General features: G+C 44.5%; 1 protein-coding gene across 2 annotated transcripts in view; it reads right to left on the reverse strand.

Annotated features, from left to right (window-relative positions):
• Nucleotides 1–16138, reverse strand: part of LOC139399228 (periostin-like) — a 28816-nt gene extending 12678 nt beyond the window's left edge. For both annotated transcript variants that reach the window (XM_071144744.1, XM_071144743.1), the window contains exons 1-7: nucleotides 16008–16138; nucleotides 15455–15585; nucleotides 14920–15050; nucleotides 2852–2954; nucleotides 584–651; nucleotides 397–442; nucleotides 254–307 (exon numbers count right to left, since the gene is read on the reverse strand). In XM_071144744.1, coding sequence (XP_071000845.1) covers nucleotides 254–307; nucleotides 397–442; nucleotides 584–651; nucleotides 2852–2954; nucleotides 14920–15050; nucleotides 15455–15585; nucleotides 16008–16120 — 646 coding nt within the window. In that variant the 5' untranslated portion in view covers nucleotides 16121–16138. The remainder of the gene's footprint in view (nucleotides 1–253; nucleotides 308–396; nucleotides 443–583; nucleotides 652–2851; nucleotides 2955–14919; nucleotides 15051–15454; nucleotides 15586–16007) is intronic.
• Nucleotides 16139–18884: the final 2746 nt, after the last annotated feature.

Here is an 18884-nt window from a genome sequence, read left to right on the forward strand (position 1 = left end):
GGGACGGACAGAGGTCAACATTCTACATGGGAGGGACTGTCTATCAGAGCAACCACTTGTCCGACACTTGAGCCATTATGCCAAGAGATCCGAACCCCTTGACAAAGTTGCCAGGTCGCTACAGTAACATACAAGGCTGCCGTAGGACTGACGTCCCCCCCCTCCCCGCTGAATTTCAGAAATGTGTTACTCTGCTAGGACATCGACCATAAATAATGAGATTATATTATATTAAACATAAACATCTGTTTACCTGAATCCACGTGTGATTCCTCTTGGACGTGAGTTGTCGTGGTGATTGTCCTCTCTGCAAAACAAACAAACAAAAGCTGGTATTACGTCGATGTTCAGAACAATCGACGACGACGATGATGAAGACGGTAAGGATGAACTTACTGATGAAGGTGAGGGGGATTTTGGTGTAGGAGAATCCAGAGACATACTAAAACACAACAACAACACGTGAGAGGTTGGGGGTAAGGTAGAAGACAGAAGTTAAATATATATGACTGAAGATATGGCCAGACAATAAAACACACACACACACACACACACACACACACACACACACACACACAGCTACCTTGATCTGGATGTACTTGATGAGTTTCTTCAGCAGCACCAGCAGGGACTCGCGACCGACAGGCAGGTCTGGAGATCACAGATACATGGTTACACACACACACACACACACACACACACACAATTCAACGGCTCAGACACAAGAGGCATGTGGCAGGGTCTACAGTCAATCACGGACTACAGGAAGAAATCCAGCCCAGTCACGGACCAGGATGTCCTGCTCCCAGGCAGACTAAATAACTTTTTTGCCCGCTTTGAGGACAATACAGTGCCACTGACACGGCCTGCAACGAAAACTTGCGGTCTCTCCTTCACTGCAGCCGAGGTGAGTAAGACATTTAAACGTGTTAACCCTCGCAAGGCTGCAGGCCCAGACGGCATCCCCAGCCGCGCCCTCAGAGCATGCGCAGACCAGCTGGCCGGTGTGTGTACGGACATATTCAATCAATCCCTATACCAGTCTGCTGTTCCCACATGCTTCAAGAGGGCCACCATTGTTCCTGTTCCCAAGAAAGCTAAGGTAACTGAGCTAAACGACTACCGCCCCGTAGCACTCACTTCCGTCATCATGAAGTGCTTTGAGAGACTAGTCAAGGACCATATCACCTCCACCCTACCTGACACCCTAGACCCACTCCAATTTGCTTACCGCCCAAATAGGTCCACAGACGATGCAATCTCAACCACACTGCACACTGCCCTAACCCATCTGGACAAGAGGAATACCTATGTGAGAATGCTGTTCATTGACTACAGCTCGGCATTCAACACCATAGTACCCTCCAAGCTCGTCATCAAGCTCGAGACCCTGGGTCTCGACCCCGCCCTGTGCAACTGGGTACTGGACTTCCTGACGGGCCGCCCCCAGGTGGTGAGGGTAGGCAACAACATCTCCTCCCCGCTGATCCTCAACACTGGGGCCCCACAAGGGTGCGTTCTGAGCCCTCTCCTGTACTCCCTGTTCACCCACGACTGCGTGGCCACGCACGCCTCCAACTCAATCATCAAGTTTGCGGACGACACAACAGTGGTAGGCTTGATTACCAACAACGACGAGACGGCCTACAGGGAGGAGGTGAGGGCCCTCGGAGTGTGGTGTCAGGAAAATAACCTCACACTCAACGTCAACAAAACTAAGGAGATGATTGTGGACTTCAGGAAACAGCAGAGGGAACACCCCCCTATCCACATCGATGGAACAGTAGTGGAGAGGGTAGCAAGTTTTAAGTTCCTCGGCATACACATCACAGACAAACTGAATTGGTCCACTCACACAGACAGCATTGTGAAGAAGGCGCAGCAGCGCCTCTTCAACCTCAGGAGGCTGAAGAAATTCGGCTTGTCACCAAAAGCACTCACAAACTTCTACAGATGCACAATCGAGAGCATCCTGGCGGGCTGTATCACAGCCTGGTACGGCAACTGCTCCGCCCTCAACCGTAAGGCTCTCCAGAGGGTAGTGAGGTCTGCACAACGCATCACCGGGGGCAAACTACCTGCCCTCCAGGACACCTACACCACCCGATGTCACAGGAAGGCCATAAAGATCATCAAGGACATCAACCACCCGAGCCACTGCCTGTTCACCCCGCTATCATCCAGAAGGCGAGGTCAATACAGGTGCATCAAAGCTGGCACCGAGAGACTGAAAAACAGCTTCTATCTCAAGGCTATCAGACTGTTAAACAGCCACCACTAACATTGAGTGGCTGCTGCCAACACACTGACACTGACTCAACTCCAGCCACTTTAATAATGGGAATTGATGGGAAATGATGTAAATATATCACTAGCCACTTTAAACAATGCTACCTTATATAATGTTACTTACCCTACATTATTCATCTCATAGGCATACGTATATACTGTACTCTATATCATTGACTGTATCCTTATGTAATACATGTATCACTAGCCACTTTAACTATGCCACTTTGTTTACATACTCATCTCATATGTATATACTGTACTCGATACAATCTACTGTATCTGCCTATGCTGCTCTGTACCATCACTCATTCATATATCCTTATGTACATATTCTTTATCCCCTCACACTGTGTACAAGACAGTAGTTTTGGAACTGTTAGTTAGATTACTTGTTGGTTATTACTGCATTGTCGGAACTAGAAGCACAAGCATTTCGCTACACTCGCATTAACATCTGCTAACCATGTGTATGTGACAAATAAAATTTGATTTTGATTTGATTTGATTTGACACACACACACACACACACACACACACACACACACACACACACACTCACCCCCAGGGTAAAGGATGTTCTTTACTACGTGAATCACTCCGTTGGTGGCCATCAGATCAATGTCTGGCACGTCCAGCGAGTTCACCTGGATGGACTTGTTCACCTGTCATTAAAAACACAGTCATAACAGTGTTAGAACTAACGCTATAACTATAGGATTACCAATAATAGACATGATGGACTTGTTCACCTGTCATAACAAGGGTCCTAAGTGTTATAAACAGTTATAACCATTGTTATTAATAACATTATTAATGTATTAATAACAATGGTTATTAATTGTTTATAACACTTAGGACCCTTGTTATGACAGGTGCACAACTCCAAATACTATTGGTTACCTGTCATAACACGGGTCCTAAGAGTTATAAACAGTTATAACCATTGTTATTACTGTAACCAATAGTACCGTATACATATGGATAGAGTTGTGCACCTGTCATAACAAGGGTCCTAAGAGTTATAAACAGTTATAACCATTGTTATTAATGTAACCAATAGTAATAGGACGGGGTACAGTATACGTGGATAGAGTTGTGCACCTGGGAGTGATAATAACATGATTACTTAATAATAATTAGAATATTCAAATGAACTCCAAAACCCTAAAACATGATCTACGCACTAACAGCGTTTTCCAGCTAACACAGAACTGTAGCTGTGTTGGCTCTTTGTACTCCAACAATGTCATTGATCAAGTTGTCATTGATCAAGTAGTCATTGATCAAGTTTCACTTGGGAGATGAAACAGAAACAAGGATATAGGATGATAACAGCAGTGGACACACAGTCATAATGATTCCCTTACTAATAACATCAGGACATAATGATTCCCTTACTAATAACATCAGGACATAATGATTAACTTAGTAATAACATCAGGACATAATGATTCCCTAACTAATAACATCAGGACATAATGATTCCCTTACTAATAACATCAGGACATAATGATTCCCTTACTAATAACATCAGGACATAATGATTCCCTTACTAATAACATCATGACATAATGATTCCCTTACTAACAACATCAGGACATAATGATTCCCTAACTAATAACATCAGGACATAATGATTCCCTTACTAATAACATCAGGACATAATGATTCCATAACTAATAACATCAGGACATAATGATTCCCTTACTAATAACATCAGGACATAATGATTCCCTTACTAATAACATCAGGACATAATGATTCCCTTACTAATAACATCAGGACATAATAATTCCCTTACTAATAACATCAGGACATAATGATTCCCTTACTAATAACATCAGGACATAATGATTCCCTTACTAATAACATCAGGACATAATGATTCCCTTACTAATAACATCAGGACATACTGATTCCCTTACTAATAACATCAGGACATAATGATTCCCTTACTAATAACATCAGGACATAATGATTCCCTTACTAATAACATCAGGACATAATGATTCCCTAACTAATAACATCAGGACATAATGATTCCCTTACTAATAACATCAGGACATAATGATTCCCTAACTAATAACATCCGGACATAATGATGTTTGCGTGTGTTTGCGTGTGTTTGCGTGTGTTTGCGTGTGTTTGCGTGTGCGTGTTTTAAAGAAACATCTGAATTAAAAAGGTGAAAAGTGAAGACATGAAACTCTCACAGATGGCAGTTCCAGATGGCAGTTCCAGATGGCAGTTCCAGATGGCATGTTCCTCCCATTGTTGGAGGTTTTGGAACTGTAACTTCCTGTGCCGCCAGGGAAACTAACTTCCTGTAATATAACTGTCGCCGTGTGTCTCTGGGGACGGACATGTCCAGTCAGAGACAGAACAGTTTCTCTCCTATCCTGGGTCCCCCTCTCTCTAACCCTCGACTTTGAGTGTCTCTCTCTCTAACCCTCGACTTTGAGTGTCTCTCTCTCTAACCCTCGACTTTGAGTGTCTCTCTCTCTAACCCTCGACTTTGAGTGTCTCTCTCTCTAACCCTCGACTTTGAGTGTCTCTCTCTCTAACCCTCGACTTTGAGTGTCTCTCTCTCTAACCCTCGACTTTGAGTTTCTCTCTCTCTAACCCTCGACTTTGAGTGTCTCTCTCTCTAACCCTCGACTTTGAGTGTCTCTCTCTCTAACCCTCAACTTTGAGTGTCTCTCTCTCTAACCCTCGACTTTGAGTGTCTCTCTCTCTAACCCTCGACTTTGAGTGTCTCTCTCTCTAACCCTCGACTTTGAGTGTCTCTCTCTCTAACCCTCGACTTTGAGTGTCTCTCTCTCTAACCCTCGACTTTGAGTGTCTCTCTCTCTAATCCTCGACTTTGAGTGTCTCTCTCTCTAACCCCTAACTTGAGCCACTTTCTCTAACTCTGTGAACACGCACACCCCATGAAGACACACACGCAAGCACACACACACACTCACACACACACACACACATTTTCACCTCAGTGTATGTAAGGTCACTTCTTACTTCCTGTCTGTCTTCACGTCCCCATTTAGACAATAGCCAATAATCTCCTCCCATTACAGCTATTTCCTTAAAAAAATATATGCTGTTCTGCCTCTGAACAAGGCAGTTAACCCACTGTTTCCCGGTAGGCAGTCATTGAAAATAAGGATTTGTTCTTAACTGACTTTAATAGTTAAATAAACAAATATTTAAAAAATCTGCTCCTTCAGAGCCTGTCTGTGGAGTTCAGTTCTCTCTCTCTCTCTCTCTCTCTCTCTCTCTCTCTCCCGTTTTTCACCCCCCCCCCCCCTCTTCCCCTCCCTTCATTTTTATCCACAACGCAGATAGCCCTTTTCCTGTCTCTATCAGTCTGGACAGTCTCAGAAAAGCCTTCCTTAATGCTTGGAGGAAGTTCAGAAACAAGGCATGCAGGGAGGGAGGGAGGGAGGGAGGGAGAGGGGAGGAGAGGGTTACGGTTGAGGAGATCTAAGTAAGATGGACAAGGAGGGTAAAGAGAGAGAGAGAGAGAGAGAGAGAGAGAGAGAGAGAGAGAGAGAAGTAGAGAGTCCTGACCATTCATCATGGTAATCTATGATACTGAAAAACCTGCTAGCCTAAGTCATGTATTATATGTACCAGTGTATTCTCCTTTTCCACATTTTGGTATGAAACAGCCGTATTCTCTCCTGGATTAAACAAAAAATAATCCTCATCAATCTACACACAATACCCCATAATGACAAAAAATGTATTAAAAAAACAAACAGAAATACCTTATTTACATAAGTATGTTTCTACAACTAGATCGGAGTCCAACTGTGGTAAATTCAATTGATTGGACATGATTTGGAAAGGCACACACCTGTCTATATAAGGTCCTACAGTTGACAGTGCATGTCATAGCAAAAACCAAGCCATGAGGTCAAAGGAATTGTCCGTAGAGCTCCGAGACAGGATTGTGTCGAAGCACAGATCAGGAGAAGGGTACCAAAACATGTCTGTAGCATTGAAGGTCCCCAAGAACACAGTGGCCTCCGTCATTCTTAAATGGAAGAAATTTGGAACCACCAAGAACTGAGCAATCGGGGGAGAACGGCCAAGTTCAGGGAGGTGACCAAGGGAGATGACCAAGGGAGGTGACCAAGGGAGGTGACCAAGAACCTAATGATCACTCTGACAAAGCTCCAGAGTTCCTCTGTGGAGATGGGAAAACTTTCTAGATGGACAACCATCTCTGCAGCACTCCACATATCAGGCCTTTACGGTAGACTGGCTAGACGGAAGCCACTCCTCAGTAAAAGCCACATGACACCGCTTAGAGTTTGCAAAAAGGCTCCTAAAGGACTCTCAGACCATGAGAAACAAGATTATCTGGTCTGATGAAACCAAGATTGAACTCTTTGGCCTGAATGCCAAGCGTCACATCTGGTGGAAACCTGGCACCATCCCTACGGTGAAGCATGGTGGTGGCAGCATCATGCTGTGGGGATGTTTTTAAATGACAGGGACTGAGAGACTAGTCAGGATCAAGGGAAAGAAGAACAGAGCAAAGTACATTGATATCCTTGATGAAAACCTGCTCCAGTGCACTCAGGACCTCAGAATGGGGTGAAGGTTCACCTTTCAACAGGACAACGACCCTAAGCACACAGCCAAGACAACGCAGGAGTGGCTTCGGGACAAGTCTCTGAATGTCCTTGAGTGGCCCAGCGACAGCCCGGACTTGAACATCTCTGGATAGACCTGATAGCTGTGCAGCGACGCTCCTCATCCAACCTGACAGAGATTGAGAGGATCTGCAGAGAAGAATGGGAGAAACTCTGCAAATACAGGTGTGCCAAGCTTCTAGCGTCAAACCCAAGAAGACTGGAGGCTGTAACAGCTGCCAAAAGTGCTTCAACAAAGTACTGAGTAAAGGATTTGATTATTTATGTAAATGTTATATTTAATTTCTTTGTTTTTTTTAATACATTTTCAAACAATTCTATAAACCTGTTTTCACTTTGTCATTATGGGGTATTGTGATGTCAGTATGGGGTGTTGTGATGTCAGTATGGGGTGTTGTGATGTCAGTATGGGGTGTTGTGATGTCAGTATGGGGTATTGTGATGTCATTATGGGGTATTGTGATGTCATTATGGGGTATTGTGATGTCATTATGGGGTATTGTGATGTCATTATGGGGTATTGTGATGTCATTATTGGGGTATTGTGATGTCATTATTGGGGTATTGTGATGTCATTATTGGGGTATTGTGATGTCATTATGGGGTATTGTGATGTCATTATGGGGTATTGTGATGTCATTATGGGGTATTGTGATGTCATTATGGGATATTGTGATGTCATTATGGGGTATTGTGATGTCATTATGGGGTATTGTGATGTCATTATGGGGTATTGTGATGTCATTATGGGGTATTGTGATGTCATTATGGGGTATTGTGTGTAGATGGATGAAGGAAACAAACAGTTGAAACCATTTTAGAACAAGGCTGCAATGTAACAACATGCATAAAAAGTTAAGGGGTTTGCATACTATCTGAATGCACTGTAAGAGCTCATGTAAGTCTTGTTACTGGAACCCATGTGGTAATGAAGGGTGTTTCCTATTGGATAACGATGTAATTGCAGACAGTAATGAGAGGAAATGCTGCCTACTAAGTTTCCGTCTGCTCTGCCTCTGGGACTACCTCAGAGCAGTGTTGTTTTCGAGACCACCTAAATGAAGTCAGAGTCAAGACCAAGACCGGGGGGGGGGGGGGTGAGACTGAGTCAAGACGGGGACAAGGGGACCGAGAGACCGGGGGGGGGGGTTGAGACTGAGTCAAGACGGAGACAAGGGGTCCAAGACCGGGGGGGGGGGGGGGGGGTTGAGACTGAGTCAAGACGAAGACAAGGGGACCGAGAGACCGGGGGGGGGGGGGGGGGGGGTTGAGACTGAGTCAAGACGGAGACAAGGGGTCCAAGACCGGGGGGGGGGGGGGGGGGGGGGGGTGAGACTGAGTCAAGACGGAGACTTGGGGTCCAAGACTGGGGGGGGTGAGACTGAGTCAAGACGGAGACAAGGGGTCCAAGACCAACACCAGAAGAATGCAAGTCCAATTCAAGACTATAATTGTAATTTTGTCAAATCATCACCATCATAAGAGTCAAAATGTCCAGTATTTCAGTGTACATATTTCAGAACGACATACAGATTCTTTAAACAGTGTCTCCTGACTCCTCCTGTCTCAGGAGGAGTCAGGGCGCTATAGCCAATCAGAGATACAGTAGGCCTTTATACAAACAAGCCATTTGCCACACGGGCCTGTCATCATTCACTTTGTAGTGGACTGTGTGTTTACAGGCAGTAGGGCCTGTCATCATTCACTATGAACTGGACTGTGTGTTTACAGGCAGTAGGGCCTGTCATCATTCACTATGAACTGGACTGTGTGTTTACAGGCAGTAGGGCCTGTCATCATTCACTATGAACTGGACTGTGTGTTTACAGGAAGTAGGGCCTGTCATCAATCACTATGAACTGGACTGTGTGTTTACAGGCAGTAGGACCTGCCATCATTCACTATGAACTGGACTGTGTGTCTACAGGCAGTAGGACCTGTCATCATTCACTATGAACTGGACTGTGTGTTTACAGGCAGTAGGGCCTGTCATCATTCACTATGAACTGGACTGCGTGTTTACAGGCAGTAGGGCCTGTCATCATTCACTATGAACTGGACTGTGTGTTTACAGGAAGTAGGGCCTGTCATCATTCACTATGAACTGGACTGTGTGTTTACAGGAAGTAGGGCCTGTCATCATTCACTATGAACTGGACTGTGTGTCTACAGGCAGTAGGGCCTGTCATCATTCACTATGAACTGGACTGTGTGTTTACAGGCAGTAGGACCTGCCATCATTCACTATGAACTGGACTGTGTGTTTACAGGCAGTAGGGCCTGTCATCATTCACTATGAACTGGACTGTGTGTTTACAGGCAGTTGGGCCTGTCATCATTCACTATGAACTGGACTGTGTGTTTACAGGCAGTAGGGCCTGTCATCATTCACTATGAACTGGACTGTGTGTTTACAGGCAGTAGGGCCTGTCATCATTCACTTTGAACTGGACTGTGTGTTTACAGGCAGTAGGGCCTGGCATCATTCACTATGAACTGGACTGTGTGTTTACAGGCAGTAGGAATTGTCATCATTCACTATGAACTGGACTGTGTGTTAACAGGCAGTAGGGCCTATCATCATTCACTATGAACTGGACTGTGTGTTTACAGGCAGTAGGGCCTGTCATCATTCACTATGAACTGGACTGTGTTTACAGGAAGTAGGGCCTGTCATCATTCACTATGAACTGGACTGTGTGTTTACAGGCAGTAGGGCCTGCCATCATTCACTATGAACTGGACTGTGTGTTTACAGGCAGTAGGACCTGCCATCATTCACTATGAACTGGACTGTGTGTTTACAGGCAGTAGGACCTGTCATCATTCACTATGAACTGGACTGTGTGTTTACAGGCAGTAGGGCCTGTCATCATTCACTATGAACTGGACTGTGTGTTTACAGGCAGTAGGGCCTGCCACAATTCACTATGAACTAGACTGTGTGTTTACAGGCAGTAGGGCCTGCCATCATTCACTATGAACTGGACGGTGTGTTTACAGGCAGTAGGGTCTGTCATCATTCACTATGAACTGGACTGTGTGTTTACAGGCAGTAGGACCTGTCATCATTCACTATGAACTGGACTGTGTGTTTACAGGCAGAAGGACCTGCCATCATTCACTATGAACTGGACTGTGTGTTTACAGGCAGTAGGACCTGTCATCATTCACTATGAACTGGACTGTGTGTTTACAGGCAGTAGTGTCTGTTATCATTCACTATGAACTGGACTGTGTGTCTACAGGCAGTAGGACCTGTCATCATTCACTATGAACTGGACTGTGTGTTTACAGGCAGTAGGACCTGCCATCATTCACTATGAACTGGACTGTGTGTTTACAGGCAGTAGGACCTGCCATCATTCACTATGAACTGGACTGTGTGTTTAAAGGCAGTAGGGTCTGTCATCAGTCACTATGAACTGGATTGTGTGTTTACAGGCAGTAGGACCTGCCATCATTCACTATGAACTGGACTGTGTGTTTACAGGCAGTAGGGCCTGTCATCATTCACTATGAACTGGACTGTGTGTTTACAGGCAGTAGGGCCTGTCATCATTCACTATGAACTGGACTGTGTGTTTACAGGCAGTAGGGCCTTTCATCATTCACTATGAACTGGACTGTGTGTTTACAGGCAGTAGGGCCTGTTATCATTCACTATGAACTGGACTGTGTGTTTACAGGCAGTAGGGCCTGTTATCATTCACTATGAACTGGACTGTGTGTTTACAGGCAGTAGGGCCTGTCATCATTCACTATGAACTGGACTGTGTGTTTACAGGCAGTAGGACCTGACATCATTCACTATGAACTGGACTGTGTGTTTACAGGCAGTAGGGCCTGTCATCATTCACTATGAACTGGACTGTGTGTTTACAGGCAGTAGGGCCTGTCATCATTCACTATGAACTGGACTGTGTGTTTACAGGCAGTAGGGCCTGTCATCATTCACTATGAACTGGACTGTGTGTTTACAGGCAGTAGGACCTGTCATCATTCACTATGAACTGGACTGTGTGTTTACAGGCTGTAGGGCCTGTCATCATTCACAATGAACTGGACTGTGTGTTTACAGGCAGTAGGACCTGTCATCATTCACTATGAACTGGACTGTGTGTTTATAGGCACTTTGAACTGGACTGTGTGTTTACAGGCAGTAGGGCCTGCCATCATTCACTATGAACTGGACTGTGTGTTTACAGGCAGTAGAGCCTGTCATCATTCACTATGAACTGGACTGTGTGTTTACAGGCAGTAGGGCCTGTCATCATTCACTATGAACTGGACTGTGTGTTTATAGGCACTATGAACTGGACTGTGTGTTTACAGGCAGTAGGTCCTGTCATCATTCACTATGAACTGGACTGTGTGTTTACAGGCAGTAGGTCCTGTCATCATTCACTATGAACTGGACTGTGTGTTTATAGGCACTTTGAACTGGACTGTGTGTTTACAGGCAGTAGGTCCTGTCATCATTCACTATGAACTGGACTGTGTGTTTACAGGCAGTAGGACCTGTCATCATTCACTATGAACTGGACTGTGTGTTTACAGGCAGTAGGGCCTGTCATCATTCACTATGAACTGGACTGTGTGTTTACAGTCAGTAGGGCCTGTCATCATTCACTATGAACTGGACTGTGTGTTAACAGGCAGTAGGGCCTGTCATCATTCACTATGAACTGGACTGTGTGTTTACAAGCAGTAGGGCCTGTCATCATTCACTTTGAACTGGACTGTGTGTTTACAGGCAGTAGGACCTGTCATCATTCACTATGAACTGGACTGTGTGTTTACAGGATAGTAGGACCTGTCATCATTCACTATGAACTGGACTGTGTGTTTACAGGCAGTAGGGCCTGTCATCATTCACTTTGAACTGGACTGTGTGTTTACAGGCAGTAGGACCTGTCATCATTCACTATGAACTGGACTGTGTGTTTACAGGCAGTAGGGCCTGTCATCATTCACTATGAACTGGACTGTGTGTTTACAGGCAATAGGGCCTGTCATCATTCACTATGAACTGGACTGTGTGTTTACAGGCAGTAGGACCTGTCATCATTCACTATGAACTGGACTGTGTGTTTACAGGCAGTAGGACCTGTCATCATTCACTTTGAACTGGACTGTGTGTTTACAGGCAGTAGGGCCTGCCATCATTCACTATGAACTGGACTGTGTGTCTACAGGCAGTAGGGCCTGTCATCATTCACTATGAACTGGACTGTGTTTACAGGAAGTAGGGCCTGTCATCATTCACTATGAACTGGACTGTGTGTTTACAGGCAGTAGGGCCTGTCATCATTCACTATGAACTGGACTGTGTGTTTACAGGCTGTAGGGCCTGTCATCAATCACTATGAACTGGACTGTGTGTTTACAGGCAGTAGGACCTGCCATCATTCACTATGAACTGGACTGTGTGTTTACAGGCAGTAGGGCCTGTCATCATTCACTATGAACTCGACTGTGTGTTTACAGGCAGTAGGTCCTGCCATCATTCACTATGAACTGGACTGTGTGTTTACAGGCAGTAGGACCTGTCATCATTCACTATGAACTGGACTGTGTGTCTACAGGCAGTAGGGCCTGTCATCATTCACTTTGAACTGGACTGTGTGTTTACAGACAGTAGGACCTGCCATCATTCACTTTGTACTGGACTGTGTGTTTACAGGAAGTAGCAACAGTGTGACTTTAGATCATTAGAACACATTCGGCAAAAGCCTCATAATACAGCTGAATGGATTTCTGCAAATATGTAAACACCACGGGAGTCGTCTGACATTCGGGAACTTTACAGTCTTATTGATCAAACAACCATGACAAGGTAGGCTATCTTCCTCTATTTGCACATCAACAACAACCAGATCAACAACTAATGCTAGCCAGAGCAAGATGAGCTAAAATCTAACCAAGGAACATTAGATAAACCCTCTCAAACTTTTTTTCCAGCTAGTTGGCCGTCACGATTGCACTGATAAACGATGGGGAATTGTAGCCTCTTCATCCGTCTGCAGCTTGCCTACCAAATAGGTGCTTGTCCCAACCAAGCACCCAAGCTAACTGGCTAAAGTTGGGTTGCTTGCTAGTGTAACGGATGTGAAACGGATAGCTTAGTGACATCACTTGCTCTGAGACCTTGAAGTAGTGGTTCCCCTTGCTCTGCAAGGGCCGCGGCTTTTGTGGAGCGATGGGTAACGATGCTTCGTGGGTGACTGTTGTTGATGTGTGCAGAGGGTCCCTGGTTCGCGCCCGGGTATGGGCGAGGGGACGGTCTAAAGTTATACTGTTACACTAGCTAGCTACTTCCAGACACAAATGAGAGAACACCTCACTATGACCGTTTTCCTCGCCATAGAAGAACTGGTTAGGCTGTTTACGTGTTATCTAGAATGTTCTATAACTTTTTATTGTCTATTTTTACTGACACCGGGTCATGTTCAGTGGGTTCAGTGTGCGTTCGTAAATTCATCAGTTGTTCTGAGCTCTGGCACACTTCTGACGAGAGTGCTCTGAAATCAGAGTAGATAGAACAGAGGGAATAACTGGATAACAGTTGTTCAAGTTCTTGCTAGCGCTAACCAAATGACACCTGCGTCTCTAGCTGCGTGTTCACCGAAAAAAAAACGATATGAGTGGAAACAGTCAGTCACTCAACCACTCCTCCAATGGCATGACATCCTCCTAGCAGCTAGATAGGATGTCGGTTCTATGTGGAGATGTAGTGGTGATTTAACAACATGCTGTGTGTGGCCGCTGTCTCTCCATCGGCTCTATGCAGGGGTGTAGTGGTGGCTGTCTCTCCATCGGCTCTATGTGGAGGTGTAGTGGTGGCTGGAGAAGTGGGTCTACTCTAAATCTGACAAAAAGTTCCCAAACGGCGACGGAAAGACGCTGTGTGAAAAAAATCGATGTTTTCTTATGCTTATGAGATTTTCTATTTTTAATCTCAAACATTTTTAAATTGAAAAAATACAACAATTTGATGGTCTAAGTCCACATCGAGGCTTAAACCTGATTGGGTGAGCCTGTCAGAATCACGAACCTGTCAAAAAATCACGAACCTGTCAAATCACGAACCTGTCAAAAATCACAAACTTGTCAAAAATCACAAACCTGTCAAATCACGAACCTGTCAAAAATCACGAACCTGTCAAATCACAAACCTGTCAGAATCACAAACCTGTCACCAGTGGTGTGTATTTATGGATGCCAAGGGAATCCAGGCTTTCCCCGAAAAAAAATATTTAAAGAATATTATAATAATAATGTGTCTTCTCTCTGTTTCAGAATTGTCCTTCAATTCACAAGAGGCTGAATGTATCCCACAGGAGAAAGCATCCGTGTGAGCAAAACAGTGCCTCCTCTGTCTCTCTACCTGTAGGCCACCTATCTGATGCTGTCTGGTCCAAACAAGTATGACCTCCCTTGACAACAAAAAAAAATAGCATCACAATTTGCAGATCAGCATTGAGCTCAACTGTGAATGGTCCTGCAGCACCAAAGAAAAGTTTCAAGGTGAAACCAGTTTGGATTTGACATCACTGATATCAAATCCCTTTGAGAGCATATGTCATTGACAGAAACAACTTGAATTGTTGCATCTCGTTGTGTTGTCCTCCAATGGCTAACTAGCTAGCTAAAATTGTCCCTTTCCTAAATTACCCATGGATGAAGATAGCGATTTGGACTTGTGGTTGTACTTAAGTCTCTGTACTGGCTAATGATTATATAATCAATTCTGATCCAACCGTCAATTCATACATTGTGCCCCTGACCTGAGAGGATGGAAGTTCAATATGTAGCTAGATGTAGGCTAATCTTAACTCCCTAACGTTGCTTTCTCTGTCCATGAATGGAAGTTAGGCTTAGCGAGCAAGTATTTTAAGCCATGTAGCCTAGAACAACAAACAATTAAAGCGTGCACTGTATGAGAATGGTTTAGTGTACATACAGACAGCACTTGCAGGTTGTGTCCCTGGATGGTCTTGAGCAGGTTCGTGACCCCTCCCTCCAGTCCCCCGTTGATGAACACTCCGTTACTGAAGTGATACAGGAGGATGGTCCTCAGAGCGTTCACGTCGCCTAATGATGATGTCACACAGGAAAAACAGGAGTTACACAAATATGTATCTCAACAGTGGCTCCCTCTATCACTTCTCCTTTTATGAACTGAACTCAAAGAACTGGACAGGTGGGAAAGCAGTAAACTCAAAGAACTGGACAGGTAGAAAAGCAGTAAACTCAAAGAACTGGACAGGTAGGAAAGCAGTAAACTCAAAGAACTGGACAGGTAGGAAAGCAGTAAACTCAAAGAACTGGACAGGTGGGAAAGCAGTAAACTCAAAGAACTGGACAGGTGGAAACACTGAATTCTCCAACAGGCATCTTCTACATTGCTGGTTCCTGTCCTATGTTGTAAAGTGGATGAAGAATGAAAGAAGATTGCTAACAAGATTGAAGGATGGAAAGAGAGACGGAGTACTAACTGGCCAGCAGGGTGATGTCCCGTTCTGTGAGCCCGTCGAAGGCTTCATCTGTGGGTGCGAAAACGGTGTAGGATCCCTCCTGTTTCAACAGCTCTGTCAGACCTGCACTCTTCATCAGAGACAGGAAGATACTACAGACAGATACATAGAGATAGATAAACCAATCACTCAACCAATCAACCAATCAACAAATCACTCAATAAATCAATAATCCAATCAATCAATTAGTTAATGACTCAATCAAATCCTTGAGAGCGCAGAGAGAAACAGTGAGTCTTTAGTTCAATAAGTCTTGAAAATCTTTGTCTTAATGGAACATGCAGAGATAACCATGAAGGAATTTTTACTTATTTTTTTTAATTTTTTTTTAAAGATATTAAACCATCTATAGATCTATACCAACGGTTTCACCTCAAATTGGAGGTATTATAGACAAACGTCTATTTTTGACCTATTTTCACATATCACACAAATCTTTCATTGATACCAATAGTCCCGAGTCTCAAGATGTGACCATACTGTCAAATTAACACATTGGTTTGGATGTCCTTACTTGAAGCGTCCATCTGCCATGAGAACCTTGTAGATGGTGGTCTGAGCTGGTTTGATGAGAGACCTCATCAGGTGAAGGGCTCCGTTGCTGCCCTCTTTACTGCCTCGCACCATGCAGGAATTCTCAATGCACACAGCCTAGAGACGGAGATAGAGACAAATCAATCCATTTTATTTATTTTATTTTACCTTTATTTTAACTAGGTAAGTCAGTTTAGAACAAATTCTTATTTTCAATGACGGCCTAGGAACAGCGGCTTAACTGCCTTGTCAAGGGGCAGAACGACAGATTTTACCTTGTCAGCTCAGGGATTCGATCTTGCATCCTTTCGGTTACTAGTCGAATGCAATCAATTCTAAACATCCATCCACCCATCCGTCCATCCATCCACCCATCCATCCATCCGTCCACCCATCTGTCCATCCACCCATCCGTCCATCCACCCACCTGTCCATCCACCCACCCGTCCACCCACCCACCCATCCATCCACCCACCGATCCATCCATCTACCCATCCGTCCACCCATCCACCCATCCACTCACCCATCCATCCATCCACCCACCCATCCATCCATCCATCCACCCATCCATCCATCCATCCATCCACGCATCCACTCACCCATCCATCCATCCACCCATCCACTCACCCATCCATCCATCCACCCATCCATCCACTCACCCGTCCATCCGTCCATCCATCCATCCACCCGTCCATCCGTCCATCCATCCATCCACCCATCCATCCATCCATCCACCCATCCACTCACCCATCCACCCATCCATCCACTCACCCGTCCATCTGTCCATCCATCCATCCACCCGCCCATCCGTCCATCCATCCATCCACCCATCCAATGCATTCCAATCGAGAGAGTAAGAGAGAGAGATGTATTTTCCGTTTCATACTTCAACTACTTGCACATTGTTACAACACTGTACATAGTCAATAATATAACATTTGAAATGTCTATATTATTTTGTGAGTTTTCATGTGTTCCACCTCAAACTGTCATAAACAAATCAGATGAGTATCAGACACCTCAAACTGCTAGCTGCTGTCTAATCAATGCAACATTGACATTATCCCACACCTGGTTAGCCACTATTGGCTATAAAAGCAAAAACCTGACAATATCTGCCAATAAATTTCTGGCAATATTGCCCGTGTCTGTCATGTGTGAAAGAGCTGTTCATTTAGCTCCCTAAATTGCATTATTTTACTATAGCGATCCTCTAATACAGGACTAGTAAAGGCCTACCTGTCCTCTAATACAGGACTAGTAAAGGCCTACCTGTCCTCTAATACAGGACTAGTAAAGGCCTACCTGTCCTCTAATAGAGGACTAGTAAAGGTCATGATTATTAGAAAGCAAATGACAAGTTCTGGCCTGGTTTAGATCTTATCTGTCGGAAAGATATCAGTTTGTCTCTGTGAATAGTTTGTCCTCTGAAAAATCAACTGTAAATTTCCGGTGTTCCTTAAGGGTCCATTTTAATTTTGCACGCCCAATTTTTCAGTTTTTGATTTGTTAAAAAAGTTTGAAATATCCAATAAATGTCGTTCCACTTCATGATTGTGTCCCACTTGTTGTTGATTCCTCACAAAAAAATACAGTTTTATATCTTTATGTTTGAAGCCTGAAATGTGGCAAAAGGTCGCAAAGTTCAAGGGGGCCGAATACTTTCGCAAGGCACTGTAGGTATTACAGACTGAGACAGAGAGAGGTTGAAAATGTCAGTGAAGACACTTGCCAGCTGGTCAGTGCATTCTGGTAATCCGACTGGCCCTGCGGCCTTGTGAATGTTGACCTGTTTAAAGGTCTCACTCACATCGGCTATGGAGAGCATGATCATACAGTCGACCGGAACAGCTGGTGCTCTCATGTATGGTTCAGTGTTGCTTGTCTTGAAGTGAGCATAGAAGGCAAAATCAAATCAAATCAAATCAAATCAAATTTTATTTGTCACATACACATGGTTAGCAGATGTTAATGCGAGTGTAGCGAAATGCTTGTGCTTCTAGTTCCGACAATGCAGTAATAACCAACAAGTAATCTAACTAACAATTCCAAAACTACTGTCTTGTACACAGTGTGAGGGGATAAAGAATATGTGCATAAGGATATATGAATGAGTGATGGTACAGAGCAGCATAGGCAGATACAGTAGATGGTATCGAGTACAGTATATACATATGAGATGAGTTTGTAAACAAAGTGGCATAGTTAAAGTGGCTAGTGATACATGTATTACATAAGGATACAGTCGATGATATAGAGTACAGTATATACGTATGCATATGAGATGAATAATGTAGGGTAAGTAACATTATATAAGGTAGCATTGTTTAAAGTGGCTAGTGATATATTTACATCATTTCCCATCAATTCCCATTATTAAAGTGGCTGTAGTTGAGTCAGTGTCAGTGTGTTGGCAGCAGCCACTCAATGTTAGTGGTGGCTGTTTAACAGTCTGATAGCCTTGAGATAGAAGCTGTTTTTCAGTCTCTCAGTCCCAGCTTTGATGCACCTGTACTGACCTCGCCTTCTGGATGATAGCGGGGTGAACAGGCAGTGGCTCGGGTGGTTGATGTCCTTGATGATCTTTATGGCCTTCCTGTGACATCGGGTGGTGTAGGTGTCCTGGAGGGCAGGTAGTTTGCCCCCGGTGATGCGTTGTGCAGACCTCACTACCCTCTGGAGAGCCTTACGGTTGAGGGCGGAGCAGTTGCCGTACCAGGCGGTGATACAGCCCGACAGGATGCTCTCGATTGTGCATCTGTAGAAGTTTGTGAGTGCTTTTGGTGACAAGCCGAATTTCTTCAGCCTCCTGAGGTTCATCCATCCATCCATCCACCCATCCATCCATCCACTCACC

The sequence above is a fragment of the Oncorhynchus clarkii genome, unplaced genomic scaffold (genome assembly GCF_045791955.1).
Source record: "Oncorhynchus clarkii lewisi isolate Uvic-CL-2024 unplaced genomic scaffold, UVic_Ocla_1.0 unplaced_contig_14065_pilon_pilon, whole genome shotgun sequence".
Lineage (NCBI taxonomy): Eukaryota > Metazoa > Chordata > Actinopteri > Salmoniformes > Salmonidae > Oncorhynchus > Oncorhynchus clarkii.